Source organism: Rhinoderma darwinii, chromosome 9 (genome assembly GCF_050947455.1).
Source record: "Rhinoderma darwinii isolate aRhiDar2 chromosome 9, aRhiDar2.hap1, whole genome shotgun sequence".
Taxonomy (NCBI): domain Eukaryota; kingdom Metazoa; phylum Chordata; class Amphibia; order Anura; family Rhinodermatidae; genus Rhinoderma; species Rhinoderma darwinii.
In genome coordinates, this window is record NC_134695.1 from 17,197,024 (window position 1) to 17,215,349 (window position 18,326).

Below are 18,326 nucleotides of genomic sequence, written 5' to 3' on the forward strand. Positions count from 1 at the left end.
TATAGCTCTTTGAATGCGACTATAGAAAAACGAATAAAATAGCTTGGTCATTAGGGCCTAAAATGGGCTGGTCACTAAGGGGTTAATTACAACACGCCCAATCCTTTTGTTAGTTATTAGTTAAAGAGGCTCTGTCACCACATTATAAGTGGCCTATCTTGTACATAAGTGGATCGGCGCTGTAATGTAGGTGACAGTAATGCTTTTTATTTAGAAAAACGATCCTTTGACAGTTATGACCTATTTTTTTTTTTTTTAAATCAATCCAATTTTATTGATACGAACACAGAAATGAAATAACACATTAACATTCACATTACAATTTTCCAACATCGTATACAATAGTGACAGCATATCAGGAAATCCCCAACTTCCCCCCCTCCCCACACAGCCCCCCTCTGTTTCTAGTACCATTCCTGGTCAGAGCACATTTCTCTTATCAAGTTTCCCCACCACCCCTTCTTTGCTCCAGACTCTATCACCTCCAGGTCCTCAGACGACTCTCGCCCTTAGTCTGCTCAGTTCAGGTGACAGCACCTCAGGACAGGCCAACCATCTGCTCCATTGTTTCTCAAATTTTTTTTCCGTGCCCCTTTTAGAAAATATCTTATGCTCCATCAGGATATTATAGTTCAACATTCCTACAATTTCCCTCATCCCTGGTGGCTCCGCGTCCAGCCAGTGTTTAGCAATGCATTTCCTCGTTTGATATAATATCTTGGCAATTGCCAGGCTTGCCATTCTGTCAGTTATGACCTATTTTAGCTTTATGCTAATATTTCTTAGGGCCTGTTCACATCAGCGTTCGCTTTCCGTTCCGGGGTTCCGTCTGAGGTTTCAGTCAGATGGACCCCGCAACGGAAAGTGAAACTGAAACCACAGCTTCCGTTTCAGTCACCATTGAGATGAATGGTGATGGAAACATTGCTAATGGTTTCAGTTCGTCACCATTGCAGTTGGTTTCCGTTTTACCGACTGAATCAATAGCGGAGTCAACTGCACTACGGATTCCGTCGGAAAACCGTAAACCTGCCGGAATGGTGACGAACGGAAACCATTAGCAATGTTTACGTCACCATTGATATCAATGGTGATGGAAACAGAAGCTGTGGTTTCAGTTTCACTTTCCGTGGTTCACCCGACGGAAACCTCAGACGGAACCCCGGAACGGAAAGCGAACGGTTATGTAAACAGGCCCTTAATGCCCAACTGGGCGTGATTTACTTTTTGACCAAGTGGGCGTTGTAAAGTGTATGACACTGACCAATCAGTGTCATACACTTCTCCCCATTCATTTACGCTGCAATAGTACTCTTAGGCTGGATTCACACGAACATGTTACGTCCGTAATGGACGGAACGTATTTCGGCTGGAAGTCCCGGACCGAACACAGTGCAGGGAGCCGGGCTCCTAGCATCAGTTATGTACGATGCTAGGAGTCCCTGCCTCGCTGCAGGACAACGGTCCCGTACTGAAAACATGATTACAGTATGGGACAGTAGTTTCACGGAGAGGCAGGGACTCCTAGCATCGTACATAACTAGGATGCTAAGAGCCCGGCTCCCTGCAGTGTGTTCGGTCCGGGATTAGCGGCCGAAAAACGTTCCGTCCATTACGGACTTAATGTGCTCGTGTGAATCCAGCCTTACTAGAACACTATATGCAGCCACATACACACAAACGAAGGCTACTCAAGTGTCCTGACAATGAATATACATTACCTCCAGCCAGGACGGGATGTGTATTCAGAATCCTGACACTTCTGTAACATTTGTGGTTGATTTACAGCATAGCAGGCGTAGTCTCGCGAGATTACGCTGTAAACTGTCATTTACAGCAAGATTACGCCTGCTCTGCTGCAAATCAACCACAAACACTACAGAAGTATCAGGATTTTGAATACACATCCCGTCCTGTCTGCAGGTAATGTATATTCACTGTCAGGACACTTGAGTAGCGTTAGTTTGTGTGTTTATGTGGCTGCATATAGTGTTCTAGTAAGAGTACTATTGCAGAGTAAATGAATGGAGAGAAGTGTATGACGCTGATTGGTCGGTGTCACACACTCCTCTGTACAACGCCCACTTGGCCATATAGTAAAACACGCCCAGTTGTTCATTAAGAAACTCATTAGCATAAAGCTAATATAGGTCATAACTCCGTCAAAAATGATCATTTTTCTAAATAAAAAAGGTGGTGACAGAGCCTCTTTAAGCCACCGACATGTTTGGCAGCAGCTTTCTCCCTGACACAACACACATTCAACCGAGCTAAGCGTGTGAACCTGTACAGGGGATTCAGTGGGTATAGCTGTTCGACCGACGGCTATCTGAACTCTACAGCTAGTCTTCGGGCGAGTGACCGTTCATGATTCTCCCCAGTAATCTGCCATGCTACTCCTGACTATGGAGCAAGAACAGAATATAAGCCAGTTGGCAGACATGACAGCAGCACAACTACATTACAGCCTCCCCACCCCTTGGTTGACAGCAGCACAACTCCCTTCTCTTTTTCCCCATCCCTTGGTTGAACTTAATGGGAATGTGTTGCCAGCAAAACATGTATTTTTTTTTTTTAGTTAAACAATTAGTGTGCAGGTGATTAAACATTGCTCTAATTTTTCACGAGTCAGAATCTAATTTATAATATTTCCTAATTTATAATATTTCCCAGTGCTGGTCACTAGATGGAGCAATTCCCAAAATTGCAGCATTGCATGTGGTAAAGCAACCACATTGCTTTATGCTGCAAAATTGGAAAAAAACTCACTCGCTCTAGTGAGCTCTCAGCATCCCCCCCTCCTTTATCCTGGCTAGTGCTGGGAGAAACGAGGGGAGAAACGAGGGGATTGAACGGTCAAACCTCCTACACTGTGTGTCGCCATTTTTTGAGCTAACACACAGTGTAGAAGGTTTACATACACTAGTAAACACACAGTAAAACACGAACATACATAGAAATCACTTACCTGCTTCAGTCGCCGCCGCTCCCTCCGGTCCGTCCACGGCTCCAAGTGCACAAGTCCGGAAGCCGAGACCGGAAGTAGTAATCTTACTGTCCGGCCGCGACTTCCGATCCACAGGAAAATGGCACCGGACGGCGCACAGTTCAACTTGGACTGTGTGGGAGCGACGCATGCGCCGTTCCCACACAGACGGCGTACAGCATAGTGGATGGAACGGGCCCCGTTCGCATTCACTATGGGACTGTGGCTGCCGTATTCCATGTCTGTATGTGTCGTTAATCGACACATACAGAAATGGGGAAAAAAAATGGCAGCCCCCATAGGGAAGAAAAAGTAAAAAAATAAAAAACAAATAAATATAAACGTTTTTAATAAAACACTAACATCTAACTGATACTAAAAAACATTTTTGGGTGACACTGTTCCTTTAATGGACATATATGTCATATTTCACCCGTACTATGTAACAGACAGATCCTGATCAGATGTAACTAGATCAGAACACATCTTCCCAGGCACAAGACCAATGCAGACACTAATCCAAGACAACCACCAAGGAGGGACACGTTCATTAGAGACACACCTAGACAATAATACAGGCTTTTAATGAGAGAAGTGAAAAATTAACGAGGATAGCAGCCCAATAAAACAGGATGTCAGCCATTTAAACAGCACAGACTGGGGGCAGGCAGACGGTGGCACAGCACAGACTGGGGGCAGGCAGATGGTGGCAGTGGCACAGCACAGACTGGGGGCAGGCAGATGGTGGCAGTGGCACAGCACAGACTGGGGGCAGGCAGATGGTGGCAGTGGCACAGCACAGACTGGGGGCAGGCAGATGGTGGCAGTGGCACAGCACAATATCTAAACAAAGACTGGCACAGAAAGACCAGAAGTCAATGAAATACTTAATAGCCCCTTTTTATATTGTGCCCCTCCCCCTAGTGACAGGGACTACCGACTGAATGACAGCTGATGGGCATACAAAGCACCCAGTAATAACGGAGGAGCAGGAGATAAACGTAATAGTTATGTGAGCAGTTGCCTTATAAATTCCATTCAATGGCTCCCCGAGCAGACAATAGAGGAGCACCGCCACAACACAGCCGTGCTCCCACTTACGACAGCACTTGCCTTACGTGCGCACACATGTACAGCGCTGTATATTTCAAAGTGTACGGGGGGGGGGGGAGAGTCATATACCGGGGGCTAGCACCCTCGAGACATCAATACCGCGGGAAATAAAGACAACCCAAGACCAAGAACACGCTGCGCTGCCCACATAACCGACTCCCAATCCCCGGGATAACCGTGGTGAACGGATGCAGACAGATTTCCCCGGACCCCTTCTCTACTCACCCCGCCGGCCATTTTCACTCGAGGAGAAAGGGAGGAGCCGTACCGAAAAGCCACAACGTCACCAGTCAGCGACCACAAAGAGAAGCGCTGCCGGGTGTCGTGATATAGAGCGGAGGTTGCGCCACCTCGTGGTAGCACAAGAGTATAACAGAACGTGGGAAGCGTGAGGATTATATAGGCTGGTAACGGACAATGCGGACACCGGCAGGCTGATACATGACTGGCAGCAGCGAGCCACGCCTGGCTGTATGATGGTACAGGATTTCCTCTACTGAGCTCCATCACTAATATTATATTGAATGCCAAAGCTTGGGCTGTTACCTCCTAGAAAATAATGAAGACAACCGCTTACCCAGGGGCGTAACTAGGAAAGACTGGGCCCCATAGCAAACTTTTGACTGGGGCCCCCCCTCCCCTGGGTGTCACACAACCCCCCCCCCCTTGTAGATAGTGCCTTTTTTACAGCCCCCCTGTAGATAACGCCATACAGGGGCCCCCCCTGTAGATAACGCCATACAGACCCCCCCTGTAGACTGTATGGCGTTATCTACAGGGGGGACTGTATGGCGTTATCTACAGAGGGGGACTGTATGGCGTTATCTACAGAGGGGGACTGTATGGCGTTATCTACAGAGGGGGACTGTATGGCGTTATCTACGAGGGGGACTGTATGGCGTTATCTACGGAGGGGGACTGTATGGCGTTATCTACGAGGGGGACTGTATGGCGTTATCTACAGAGGGGGACTGTGTGGCGTTATCTACAGGGGGACTGTGTGGCGTTATCTACAGAGGGGGCTGTATGGCGCTAACGCCATACAGCCCCCCCTGCAGAGAAGGCCATACAGCCCACCCTGCAGGGAACGCCATACAGCGCCCCCCCCCCCCTTCAGGGAACGCCATACAGTGCCCCCCCCTGCAGGGAACGCCATACAGTGCCCCCCCCCCCTGCAGGGAACGCCATACAGCGCCCCCCCCCCTGCAGGGAACGCCATACAGCGCCCCCCCCCCTGCAGGGAACGCCATACAGCGCCCCCCCCCCCTGCAGGGAACGCCATACAGCGCCCCCCCCCCCCCCTGCAGGGAACGCCATACAGCGCCCCCCCCCCCTGCAGGGAACGCCATACAGCGCCCCCCCCCCCTGCAGGGAACGCCATACAGCGCCTCCCCCTGCAGGGAACGCCATACAGCGCCCCCCCCCCCCCCCTGCAGGGAACGCCATACAGCGCCCCCCCCCCTGCAGGGAACTCCATACAGCGCCCCCCCCTGCAGGGAACGCCATACAGCGCCCCCCCCCCTGCAGGGAACGCCATACAGCGCCCCCCCCCCTGCAGGGAACGCCATACAGCGCCTCCCCCTGCAGGGAACGCCATACAGCGCCCCCCCCCCCCCCCTGCAGGGAACGCCATACAGCGCCCCCCCCCCTGCAGGGAACTCCATACAGCGCCCCCCCCTGCAGGGAACGCCATACAGCGCCCCCCCCCTGCAGGGAACGCCATACAGCGCCCCCCCCCCTGCAGGGAACGCCATACAGCGCCGCCCCCCTGCAGGGAACGCCATACAGCGCTGCCCCCCTGCAGGGAACGCCATACAGCGCTGCCCCCCTGCAGGGAACGCCATACAGCGCTGCCCCCCCTGCAGGGAACGCCATACAGAGCTGCCCCCCCTGCATGGAACGCCATACAGCGCTGCCCCCCCTGCATGGAACGCCATACAGCGCTGCCCCCCCTGCAGGGAATGCCATACAGCGCCCCCCCCCCTGTAGGGAACGCCATACAGCGCCCCCCCCTGTAGGGAACACCATACAGCGCCCCCCCCCCCCTGTAGGGAACGCCATACAGCGCCCCCCCCTGTAGGGAACGCCATACAGCGCCCCCCCCCCTGTAGGGAACACCATACAGCCCCCCCCCCCAAAAAAAATGCGACCTATAGTGTGTCCTACAAATAACATGCATCCCCTATCCACAGGATAGGGGATACATGTGTGATCGCTGGCATTGATAGGGACAACGGGGGACTGAAAGTCCCCTGAAGTTCTCCATGACTAACCTCTGACTTCCGGCGTCTGTGTCGGCAGCTCAATTAAAATGAAAGGTGCGCTGGTCACGCATGCTCACAAGCGCGACCGGCGCTCCATTCATTTCTACGGAGCTGCCGACACAGACCCCGGAAGTCCGAGGTTTGTGATGGAGAACTTCAGGGGACTTTCAGTCCCCCGTTCTCCCTATCAATGCCAGCGATCACACATGTATCCCCTATCCTGTGGATAGGGGATACATGTCTTTTGTTTAATGGCAGAGCGGGGAGATACCTCCCTGCTCTGCCGTAGTGTTCAGTGGCGTCCCACTGTAGCAGCCATAGCGGCAGCTAGCGGAGCCTCCGGCCATGGTGGGGGCCCGTGCCGGCGGGCGACACGGGCCCCCTCATGCCGCGGGTCCCATAGCATTCGCTACGGCTGCTTCGGCGGTAGTTACGCCACTGCGCTTACCCAGGGCCGATTATAGCGTTTCTGATGCCTGAGGAAAAAATTGAAGTGGCGCCCCCTAGGTTTTGATTGACATCCCCCTGGCTGTTCTACATCACTAGCAGCCTCCTCCAACTCTTGCGGATGCGCCGTTGAGTTGTGGTGGCATGTGCGGTGCAGCCGGGCAGAGTACACCTCGCTGCATGGCACGGTGCGTGCCCAAGTAGTACAACGCCATGGCGCATCCGAGAAAGTTGGAGGAGACTGGTAGTGATGTATAACAGCCAGGGGGATGTCAATCAGACATGGAAAGATGGGTTTGGAGTCAGGACTATGTGACTCTTCGGGATATCGACACCGCCCATGACCCTTTAACGAGTAATTAGCATACAGCGTGCGCCATTTTAAATGTTGATTTTATAGATTTTACTGCATCTGAAAAACATACAAGGGAATGTTTGGAAATATTGTCAGGTCATGTATTACCGCATAGTGGCGGTTCATGGGGTTAAAATTACCTGACGGGTCCCCATTAAATATACAATGAATTGAAAACAATTCCATCTGCCTGCAATTTTGTTATTATAAATATATCCTATATAATTACAGCTCCAGAACCAAGCACTGACATATACAATGCCCACCCAAAGTTCCGAAACACCCTCATAACTTTTGAACGGCTCGAGGTAGAGGGTTGAAATTTGGTGGGATATAATGGGATCATAAAATCTACCAGTTAACGCCAAAAAGCACCCCCAACCCCTTGGGGGCAAGTGGGGTGGGCGGGGCCAGCAAAATCTTAAATGGCACCAGGGGGTCGAGTGGGGGCTCATTTGAAAGCTATTTTCAATACGAAAACAATGCCTCAAACGATTTTGAGATAGGATTTTTTTTTCGCTGAGATATTTAACTTTAAAGTTATCATGTTTATTATCGGCTACCGCTGGTGTTAGCATTACCCAAAATGTACCACGCGGGTAAAATCCTAAATGTGTGTGGGAGCGTGTGTATGTGTGAGCTTGGGAATGTCACATCAAGGTGACTTTAAATTTTGTATTATTACAATCAGTCTCGGCGATACGAAATGGACCTTGTCTACGATTGTAACATGATTTCATGTGTACACCTTTCGGTAGTCGCTTGTAAATTTCAGAGAGCGCTAATTCGGAGAGTAATTTTCATTTTTGTACATTTCTATTGTCAGATCACAAAATGCATTTGACAGAAACGTATAGGATCACTTTATTGATGATGAGAGGGTATGGCGGAGAAAAAAACTAAGTTCCTATCGAGAAGTAGCGGCTTTATTCAATGCCACTTATCTTATCCGTGATCCAATTTCATTGTCAACTGTTAAAAGAACTGTTCATCGTTCCGAAATAACCGGTTCAATTAATGACGCACCAAGATCCGGAAGACCCAAACGTGCTAGTAATGGTGAAAAAGCTTTAGATGTTCTGCTCACTGTACATGATAATCCTCATATATCTGTCTCGAGTGGAGCACAACAAGCGACTACCGAAATGTGTACACATGAAATCATGTTACAATCGTAGACAAGATCCATTTTGTATCGCCGAGGCCGAGAAACAGAACCAAGCTCAGTACATAAATACAGCACCAGAACAAAGCTCAGTACAAAAATACAGCACCAGAACAAAGCTCAGTACATAAATACAGCACCAGAACAAAGCTCAGTACATAAATACAGCACAAGACCCAAGCTCAGTACATATATACAACACCAGACCCAAGCTCAGTACATATATACAACACCAGAACCAAGCTCAGTACATATATATACAGCATCAGAACCAAGCTCAATACATAAATACAACAGCAACAGAAATACAGCTCAATTTAGTGCAACCACTGCTGTATAGGTTTGTACGGCGTAAAACTATGGCTCCCAGCATGGTCTGACCAATGGTAAGGATATGCTGGGAGTTGCTGTTTCACAAAAAAAAAAAAAAAGAATCATACCAACTATCATCTCGCTACAGATCATACAGTGACTATATTACTGATTAGAGGCAGAATAAACATTTAAATTAAGTGACTCACCATTGACTATCTCAGATTCTAGTTGTTCTTTTTTTCTTTTCTTCTCCATCCGGTCCAGACCTCTATGACGTCTTCTCCTGGCCACGACCCATTTCTACAGTTTGCCACTCAGATGTCTTCAGCTTCTCACTTTTCAAACATTGCTGCACCTATAAACGAAGATAAAATTCTCATGATGCCACACACTATGCCCCAAATATAAATACAATAGTGCCATACACTGCACATCTAATTATAATAGCACCATACACTGTCCCCCCCGCACGCACACAGTGCTCCCTGTAGATAGTGCCCTCATAGTGCCCTACATATATCCCCTCTAGATAGTGCCCTACATAGATCCCCCTGTAGAAAGTGCCCCACATATAGCTCTCCCTGTAGATAGTGCCCTACATACAGCCCCTCTGTAGATAGTGCCCAACATATAGCCCCCCCTGTAGATAGTGCCCTATGTCACGTTGGATACGTGGACCCACTGGGCCGTACCACCTTGACGGTATGGCAGCTGGACACAGGTCACAGTCTATAGTTCGTATAGGTGTACCTGTGGTGGCTAAGACAGCAGCAAGACAGGCTCGGCTGGGACTTAGGCAGCAGGCAGGCATCAGGCGTGGGGAAGCAGGACAGGCGTGGTACTCAGAGCAGCACGACTCCAACTCAATACGGCACTTGACCAGGATAGCACGGGATACAGGTTACAGGTAGAAGGAACGGGAAACACTGGGAACTGGAAAACACTTAGGAGACAATTTGCATAGACAGACTAGGGTAACGACAACTAAGCTCAGGTAAGACAGGAAGGGGCTGGGCTGATCTTATAGTCCAGGGTGCTCATGGGCTAATTTGGCACTTTAACTCAGGTGCGCGCTCTGGCCCTTTAGATCAGGCACGAGCATGCACGTGCACCCTACGGGACGCGGCCGAGAGAGGCGGAAGTGAGCACTGGCGTCTCCTGAGGAGGAGATGGGGGCCACCGCTCTCAGACCCATGACTGCGCCCGTCAGGAGGTGAGTGAGCCTGACGGCCCGCGGCCATGACACCCTACATGTAGATAGTGCCCTACATATAGCCCCCCCCCTGTATATAGTGGCCCACATATAGCCCCTCTGAAAATAGTGCCTCACATATAGCCCCGCTGTATACAGTGCTTCACATATAGCCCCCTTGTATATATAATGCCCCACATATACCCCCCTGTATATAGTGCCTCACATATAGTCCCCCTGTATATAGTGCCTTACATATAGCCACCCTGTATATAGTGCCTCACATATAGCCCCCTGTAGATAGTGCTCCACATGTAGCCCCCCTGTATATAGTGCCTGACATATAGCCCCCTGTAGATAGTGCCCTGCATATAGCCCCCCTGTGTATATAGTGCCTCACATATAGCCACCTGTAGATAGTGCCCCACATATAGCCCCCTGTATATAGTGCCTGACATATAGCCCCATTGTATATAGTGCCTCACATATAGCCCCCTTGTATATAGTGCCTCACATATAGCCCCCCTGTATAGTGCACACATATAGCCCCCTGTCTATAGTGCTTCACATAGACCCCTGTATATAGTTCCCTGCATATAGCCCCCCCCTACTGTAGATAGTTACCTAAATATAGCCCCCTCTATAAATTGTGCCCAACATATAGCCTTCCCCTCCACTCCTGTAGATAATGCGTTGCACAGTTTTTACAGAATAAAACAACTTTACATACCTTGATCCTGTTGCCGCGCCGTCCTGTGTTAGTGCATGCCTGCTCGCTTCTCAGGTCTGTTGGGGCTGAACGATTCAAACGACACGATGACGTCATTGCGTCGCTTGCATCGCTGAAAGGCACTGATTGGCAGGGCAGAATAAATTGCCCCGTCAATTGGCACCTTTCAATAACTGTAGCGGCACGATGACATCATCGTGCCGCTAGCGTAGTTGAAAAGAGCTGATTCTCAGGGCAGAATGACTTGCCCCCACCAATCAACATCGGAAGCTGCGTGCGTCGTCGAAAGGTGCTGATTGTCATTCTGTCTTGCCAATCAGCATCACTGTAAGGCGCTGAATGGTCGGACACGGAACGTGCCTAAGTCATTCAGCGCTTAGGCATGTAATTGTACCTCCGTTCCATAGACGCAGGTACAATAAGTGCAGGAGGGGGTGGCGGCGGCTGGTTAAAGTGGCGCCGGCTGGTTAAAGTGGCGCTGCTGCCCCCTGAGGCTAGATCTCATCTCGCCTCATGGAGGGTGCAGCCCTGCACTTGCCTCCATAGTAGTAAACTGTCTAAATGTATGGTCAGCTTCAATTCTGATAGATTTTTTTCAGTGTTCTGTAAATAAAGCATAGTTATTATATATTAAAAGTAACTGCAACTTTCTAATATGAGTTTCAGTTCCCTGCCATTTTCAAGATCTGTTTGCGGTCACTGAATGAAAAGAGTTTTGTTTTCAGTCTCAATACTTGTACAGATCTAGTCCTGCTCACAGCTGAGAGCCAATTATTATATAATGTAATTGATTATGTATTTTAGCTACACTGCATATTTTAGTGGATATTTTTGTGCTGTAACCAGGTTGTCTAGACTGGATACAATGGTAGCTTTTAGATGTTAGATGGATTGGGACTGCATATGGTTTTCTCCAACTGCAAGAAAGGAAGGAGCAAAGTAGAAAAAAACCTTTTACGTTTTATTACACATCTATTTTCTATTCCCTGGAGCCCGCAGACAGGGACAGGGTTGTGCTACACGTCATTGTTTTGGCATCACTGAAATAACGAGTAGTCTCGGTTTTCAGTCTCATCCTCCTGTTTAATAAATCTCTGAGGCGGATCAGAGTTGATTCGGAAATGCCGCCTTCCATGAAAGCTAGGGCGGTTTTTATGTGAGCTAAGATGCCTTAGCTCCCAAATGTATTGGCAGTCCTTTATCTAGGGCTATGAGTGATCCTTGCCTTCCAGTGTGTGCCTAATATTGTAGTGGCACAGGCCCTCTTCACATCGCGTTTGTGCTCAACATACAAAATAAACGTGTCTATAGGTCTCTATTAGCCCGGCAGGGACCCATACAACAAAAGTGTCCTTTTGTTTCTATTGGGCTGGTTTACGTCAGTATACCTTTTTTGTGAATGATGGATTAGCATAGTAGACTTTACGATTCCATTCTTAGGGATCCCGCAAAAAAGATTGTAAAAAATAGGAATCTATGGCATCCGTCACATGTATACTTAGGGAAACTCCTGACATCACTGTTCATATAAGGACAGTAAAGTTAGGAGATACAATGCTGGACCATCCGAAGCGCCCTGCCCAGACTTTGGCCCAGGAGTTTAGGCGATGTATCCCACTGTATGCTCACCCTCCCGCCTTGGTCTACAAAAGGTGCAGGGAAGGCCACACTCTATCGGGAAGCTTGTTGTAAGACAAAGTAAGTGTCATGACTAGGGGTATGTGGACCCACTAGGCCGCTTTGCCGTAGCGGAGTAGCAGCTGGCCAAACTACGGTCAATGTAAGTCTAGAGTAGAGTAAAACTAGAGTACCTGTATAGAAGTTCTGACAGGCATGAGGCGTAGCAGATGACACGTGGCATGGGATGAACTCGACTCCAACACTAAAGTTCGCTCAGGAACAAACGTAATTACGAATATTCTATTATGTATTTATTATAAATTAAATAATCATGATACACTTATTATATAATTTTTTTATTATCATCACCTTAAAGATTCACTACCATTTTTCATCTATTCTCTTATAGTATATATATTCATATTTACCACACTTTCACTTTTTATTTTTAAGTATATCTATTTTAACTGTATTTCATTATTATTTCTTGCTGCTTTCTTTCCAACTATTTATGTATAATTGATCCATGTTCACACAGCGTGCGATACATATGGTTATGCACAAACACATATGGGGATAATCCATGCATGTGCAGTATAATTTTCGACCAATATAACAATAAAAATATCGATGATGAAGACATATATATGTAATCCGTGATATATTATCTTTCACATCATATACATACTTTATTAACTTACATTGCTGCTATCTTTTAATGCAGCATTGCGCTCTGTATTTTACTATGCACAGCTCACCCGTCCTGTGTCGCTCTCTCATTGGAGGATGGGATCCGGCCCCCGTCGGCGTCACTCGCGGCGTGCCTTCTGCCTGATCCACGTGACCGAGTCATACTGACTCGGTCCCGTGCTTCCGGCTTGGGCTCTCCGCGGCTGGCGTCGACGTGGGCGCGGCTCCTTTAGCCCCCGTGAGACAGCGACTGATAGGTGAGCAGGACGTTTAGCCTCATTATGCAACACACTTGCCAGGTAAAATAAACATAGTCCATTGGCCAGTCCTTACATAAAGAACCCCTGACCTCAACCTGACACCACCCCCAGACGAAGGCATTAGCGCCGAAACGCGCGTTGGGGTGGAGCTCAGTTGCAGTCACTCGGTCTCTTGATAATGGGTATGTACAAATCTTTATACTACATTCTAATTTCTTGTGGAATCTATTCCTTTATCCTTGGAGGTCTCGCAGCACACTAGATATATGACACATAGATTGTCATGTCATGATTACTATACTAGTGAAAATTTGAAATGATTGTTAGCTGTTTATCTGTGTGTTCATGACACCCTTTGCATAGATCTCTTTGCTTCTGCGATACCTTACCTATAGAATACGTCGGCAAACATCTGCCCATGACTCTCTATGGGTATGACGCTGTACTGTTACCACGAGGCGTAATTTTACGCGTCGTTCGGTATTTACGCCTCGTAAAAAGAAGTGCAGGGCACTGCTTCAGCCGTAATTGACGGAGCGTAAGTCCATTGAAGTCAATGGAAGTCTCAAAAAACAGTGTCCAGGCGTTTGACACACATTTGGAGCGTATTTTGAGGCATTTACGCCTCAAAATACGCCTCGAATTACGCATGAAACCTGGTAAACACTCCCCCAAGGGGTGTTGCCTAACCAGCCATTTTGAAAGGCCAGTTTAGGGGTGAAGTAAGGCATTTGTAAAAGCAATAGCCAGGAGGTTCACCATGGCACCCCCAACCTACAACAGGATGCACATTGATGTGGATGCCCTGATAAGCGAGGTAAGGACCAGATTAAACCACCATTTATCTATGTTTTCGAGTATCCATGTTTTTAGGGCTAAAATGTTTGGGTTAAAGAGGCTCTGTCACCAGATTTTGCAACCCCTATCTGCTATTGCAGCAGATCGGCGCTGCAATGTAGATTACAGTAACGTTTTTATTTTTAAAAAACGAGCATTTTTGGCCAAGTTATGACCATTTTTGTAGTTATGCAAATGAGGCTTGCAAAAGTCCAAGTGGGTGTGTTTAAAAGTAAAAGTCCAAGTGGGCGTGTATTATGTGCGTACATCGGGGCGTTTTTAATACTTTTACTAGCTGGGCGCTCTGAAGAGAAGTAACATCCACTTCTCTTCAGAATGCCCAGCTTCTGGCAGTGCAGATCTGTGACGTCACTCACAGGTCCTGCATCGTGTCGGCCACATCGGCACCAGAGGCTACAGTTGATTCTGCAGCAGCATCAGCGTTTGCAGGTAAGTAGCTACATCGACTATCCACAGGATAGGGGATACATGCGTAATCGCTGGCAGCGATAAGGAGAACAGGGGACTGAAAGTCCCCTGAAGTACTCCATGACTAACCTCTGACTTCCGGCGTCTGCGCAGCTCACTCAAAATGAAAGGAGCGCTGGTCACGCATGCGCACAAGCGGGACCGGCGCTCCATTAATTTCTCCGGAGCTGCCGACACAGACCCCGGAAGTCCGAGGTTTGTGATGGAGAACGTCAGGGGACTTTCAGTCCCCTGTTCTCCTTATCGCTGCCAGCGATTACACATGTATCCCCTATCCTGTGGATAGGGGATACATGTCTTTTGTTTAATGGCAGAGCGGGGAGATACCTCCCTGCTCTGCCGTAGTGTACAGTGGCGTCCCGCTGTAGCAGCCATAGCGGCTGCTAGCGGAGCCTGCGGCCATGGTGGGGGCCCGTGCCAGCGGGCGACACGGGCCCCCTCATGCCGCGGACCCCGTAGCAGCCGCTACTGCTGCTACGGCGGTAGTTACGCCACTGCTCGCGAGATTACGCGCGGCTTGCTGGAATCTCACAGAAAAGATTCAGAAGTGTCAGAATTCTGAATACACATGACGTCCTGGCTGGATGTCATGTGTATTCATTATCAGGACACTTGTGTATGTGGCTGCACATCGTTCTAGTAAGAACGATGCTGCTGTGTAAATGAATGGAGAGGAGTGCATGATGCTGATTGGTCACTGATTCGTCAGCATCATACACTTCTCTCCACAACTCCCAGTTAGTAAAACAAGTAAACACGCCCAGTTAAAAACACAATACACGCCCAGTTGGACATAATAAAAACACGCCCAGTTGTCCATTTCAAAGCTCATTTGCATATATATAAAATAGCTCATAACTTGGCCAAAAATTAATGTTTTAAAAAAACAAACAAACGTTACTGTTCTCTACATTGCATCGCCGATCACATGCAATAGGAGATAGGGATTTGAGAATCTGGTGACAGAGCCTCTTTAAAGTGAGGACATGCATTTGTTTGTTCTGTGTTTGGAGCACAGCATCGTGTAAACCCCACACAATTGGTAATTCCTTGTGTTTCTTTGCATGTACAACCCTCGCGGATACCATTACGCACTTTACAACACGAAGTAACCTTAGTAGCCAAATGTTCTTAAAGTGTTTGTGGTGTAAGGATTTCAAATCACTAGCTTAGCATGTTTGTGTTTCTGGTTTCTGTAAGTACACTGCAGAAAACCTGAGGAGGCAAAACGGGCCTTTGTCTACACTTGTTTGTGATGACTAAATTTGTGTGCTAAGCTAAGAGTTCTGCTAATTTATCTCTGCTTTTTTCTTAAAGGTGCATGCGCGACTCAATATCTGGGATAAGAGCCATTCTGGCTACAGCAACCGAGGCCTTCGCCAGGATGCGTGGGAGGAAATTTGTAGAGCGCTGTACCCCGACTGGATGGCTCGCTCAAACAACGAGCAGGGTGTTATTGGTGAGTGTTCATAATATCTACACATAGGTTCTTAGACCTTAATGAGGTTGTGGCGTTTGAACGGCAAATGCTGTATATGTGCGGAACAATGTTTTAGTGAGGACAGTCTGGGACGCCTCTGAGGAGGAACCAAAATGTACATGCATACAGACATGCCACAATTGTGTTTCTAAACAAACACCCAAATCAAGTGCCACTTCCATAAAGGTATACTATCATGTTTGTTTTTGTATTATTTCTCAGAAAAAGATCTGCAGAATCGGTAGAAAAGTGTGAGGGACCGGTTCCAGAGGGAGATTCGGAAGGCTGAGAGGAGTGGGTCCTCTCCCTCACAAGCCTTGCAGTGTCCTTTCCATCAGGAGCTGCTCTTCCTTCTGCCCAACAGGGCACTACGCCAGTAGGTTTGTGTCCATTTTCTTCGGAAGGGCTGACAATTCACGAACAACACATGCTGGTCATTTGTAGGCATCCCTTTACTGAATACATCTTGTTGTCATTTTGGTCATGTTAATTCATCCCAGACCATTTTCCAATGTGGACTTTGTAATCCCAAACACAACTGTTGCTTGTCATTTTATGGTTTCTTAATGATGGAATGTTGGAACTGCGTCTTGCTAACATTCAATGTGGGTGTGTGTGGAGATGTCCAGATAAGTAGCGACATTGTAGAGAGCATACATGTTCATGTGAGCCCCTAAATGGCCTGCTCACTGGAACTGACGCATTGTCCTGATTCCAAAAAACAATGGTTCCCCCTGTTTACTGTGTACCACAACCCTGGCAGTGTCATGAAGGAGCGTAGGATTTGGGGTTGCTAATCATTGCAAGCAATATTTCTAGGACTACTCCATGCGTCAGGCAAGTTGTTAGGCTAGCAAAGGATAATTATCAGCTGATTCTGCCCTAGGTGTTTGTTTAAGGAATGTGTTTCATGTCCTATTAGTGAGTGTGTAATATGTTGTTGTTGACAAATAGTTCAGACGCAAATACACGTTAGTTGCGGTCACAACAGCCATTATACCTATTTTTTTACTTTACCCTAGATCCACTGGAAACGTAGGACGACGAATGGAAGGGCACCCTGTTGATCATGAGGAACAGCAGCAGTGGGAGAGGGAAGCCACTCCATCTACCTCCCATCAGGCAACTCCAGAAGCGGAGGGCCACTCCGAGGATGAGGCTGGTCCTTCATGGGGGGGCCCCAGCAGCAGAGGGGTCCGACGACAACATGGAAGCACCTGCTGCAGCTGCCCCTTTGCCAATGGCATCCACAACAGGTCCGGCTCCCCCAACCCGGACACCTTCCACCCGACAGCGTACTCGAAGAACCCTCCGGACAATGGACAGGCAACTCGAGGTCGAGTCAGACGCCATGTCCTTTATCCGGAGCGTCCACGGCGACGATGAGTTCAATTATTTTGGCTATGGCATAGCCTCTCGTTGCCGTCGGCTGCCACCGTAAGTAGCCCAGGATGTCATCACCTACTTTCAAGTGGCGGTGGCAGTCTTCGAGTTCGCTGTCAACATGCCCCCTTTTGAGGAGTTAATTGGCAACCTCAATAGGGCCGCGGGCCATAGGGAGGGGCGTTCATAGATGCCCCACAGCCCTAGATGGCAAAATGCCTCCACCCAGATGGAGCCCACAAACCCCCCGCCCTCCCAATCCAATCCCTCTGCTGGTTCCCATTTTGTACAATCCTTCTACCCTTACCCACCCTCCCAATACAGCACAAGTGCTTATCAGCCAACTTACCCCCCAAATTTTCCACCTACCTGAACCTATGACTCTCCTCCCCGATTTACCCATATGTAATCGTCCTTTTGTCTGGGTGGAGGTTATGTAAATATGTTTGCCAATACTATGTTTTTTATGGACAAGGAGCATCCTTGTGTTTGGGGGAAAGTGTTACCTTTTGGTTTCTGCATTAACGTTATGTTAAGTAAAGATTTAAAAGTATTTCTCCAAATGTAACATGTCACATGTGTTTTGTTGTAAAAAAAAAGGTAACCACGACCAAACACTAAAAAGCAACGTCCAAGGAAAAATCGGGACAACACATACGTTTTGGGGTGTAAATGGTTTGTTTTTTTGTGGTCGAACTGTACAACTTGGCCCGAAACATTGATGTTTTATTCACACCAACACAACACATGCCAAAATATATAACACACATAGTGCATACAAAGTGGGGAAGGATGTTAATTTTGCTTAATAGCCACAATTTCTTAATGACAACACACAATATACTTGGGCCTAGCCCGGGATCGGCTGCTGAACAGTGTGGCTGGAATCCTGCCGGGGCACGGCACCTTCGGGACTCATGAAGTAGTCCATGAAGGCATCTCTCACCTGTACTCCACGGTTGGATGGTCTTCCTAAGCCCCAGTTGATGTGGGCGTCACG

At 48.1% G+C, this 18,326-nt stretch overlaps 1 protein-coding gene and 1 long non-coding RNA gene across 3 annotated transcripts in view; one reads left to right on the forward strand and one right to left on the reverse strand.

Annotated features, from left to right (window-relative positions):
• EEF1G (eukaryotic translation elongation factor 1 gamma) overlaps window positions 1–4,449 on the reverse strand; it is a 37,447-nt gene extending 32,998 nt beyond the window's left edge. Inside the window, exon 1 of the mRNA XM_075837312.1 lies at window positions 4,325–4,449. Coding sequence (XP_075693427.1) covers window positions 4,325–4,336 — 12 coding nt within the window. The 5' untranslated portion in view covers window positions 4,337–4,449. The remainder of the gene's footprint in view (window positions 1–4,324) is intronic.
• LOC142660631 (uncharacterized) lies at window positions 4,211–17,816 on the forward strand. 2 transcript variants are annotated; one of them, XR_012850542.1, is made up of 4 exons: window positions 4,211–4,578; window positions 15,781–15,922; window positions 16,166–16,323; window positions 16,966–17,816. It is a non-coding gene; the product is annotated as an uncharacterized LOC142660631 (long non-coding RNA). The 2 variants fall into 2 exon arrangements; XR_012850543.1 differs by having other exon boundaries at window positions 16,166–16,319.
• The last annotated feature ends 510 nt before the right edge of the window (window positions 17,817–18,326 follow it).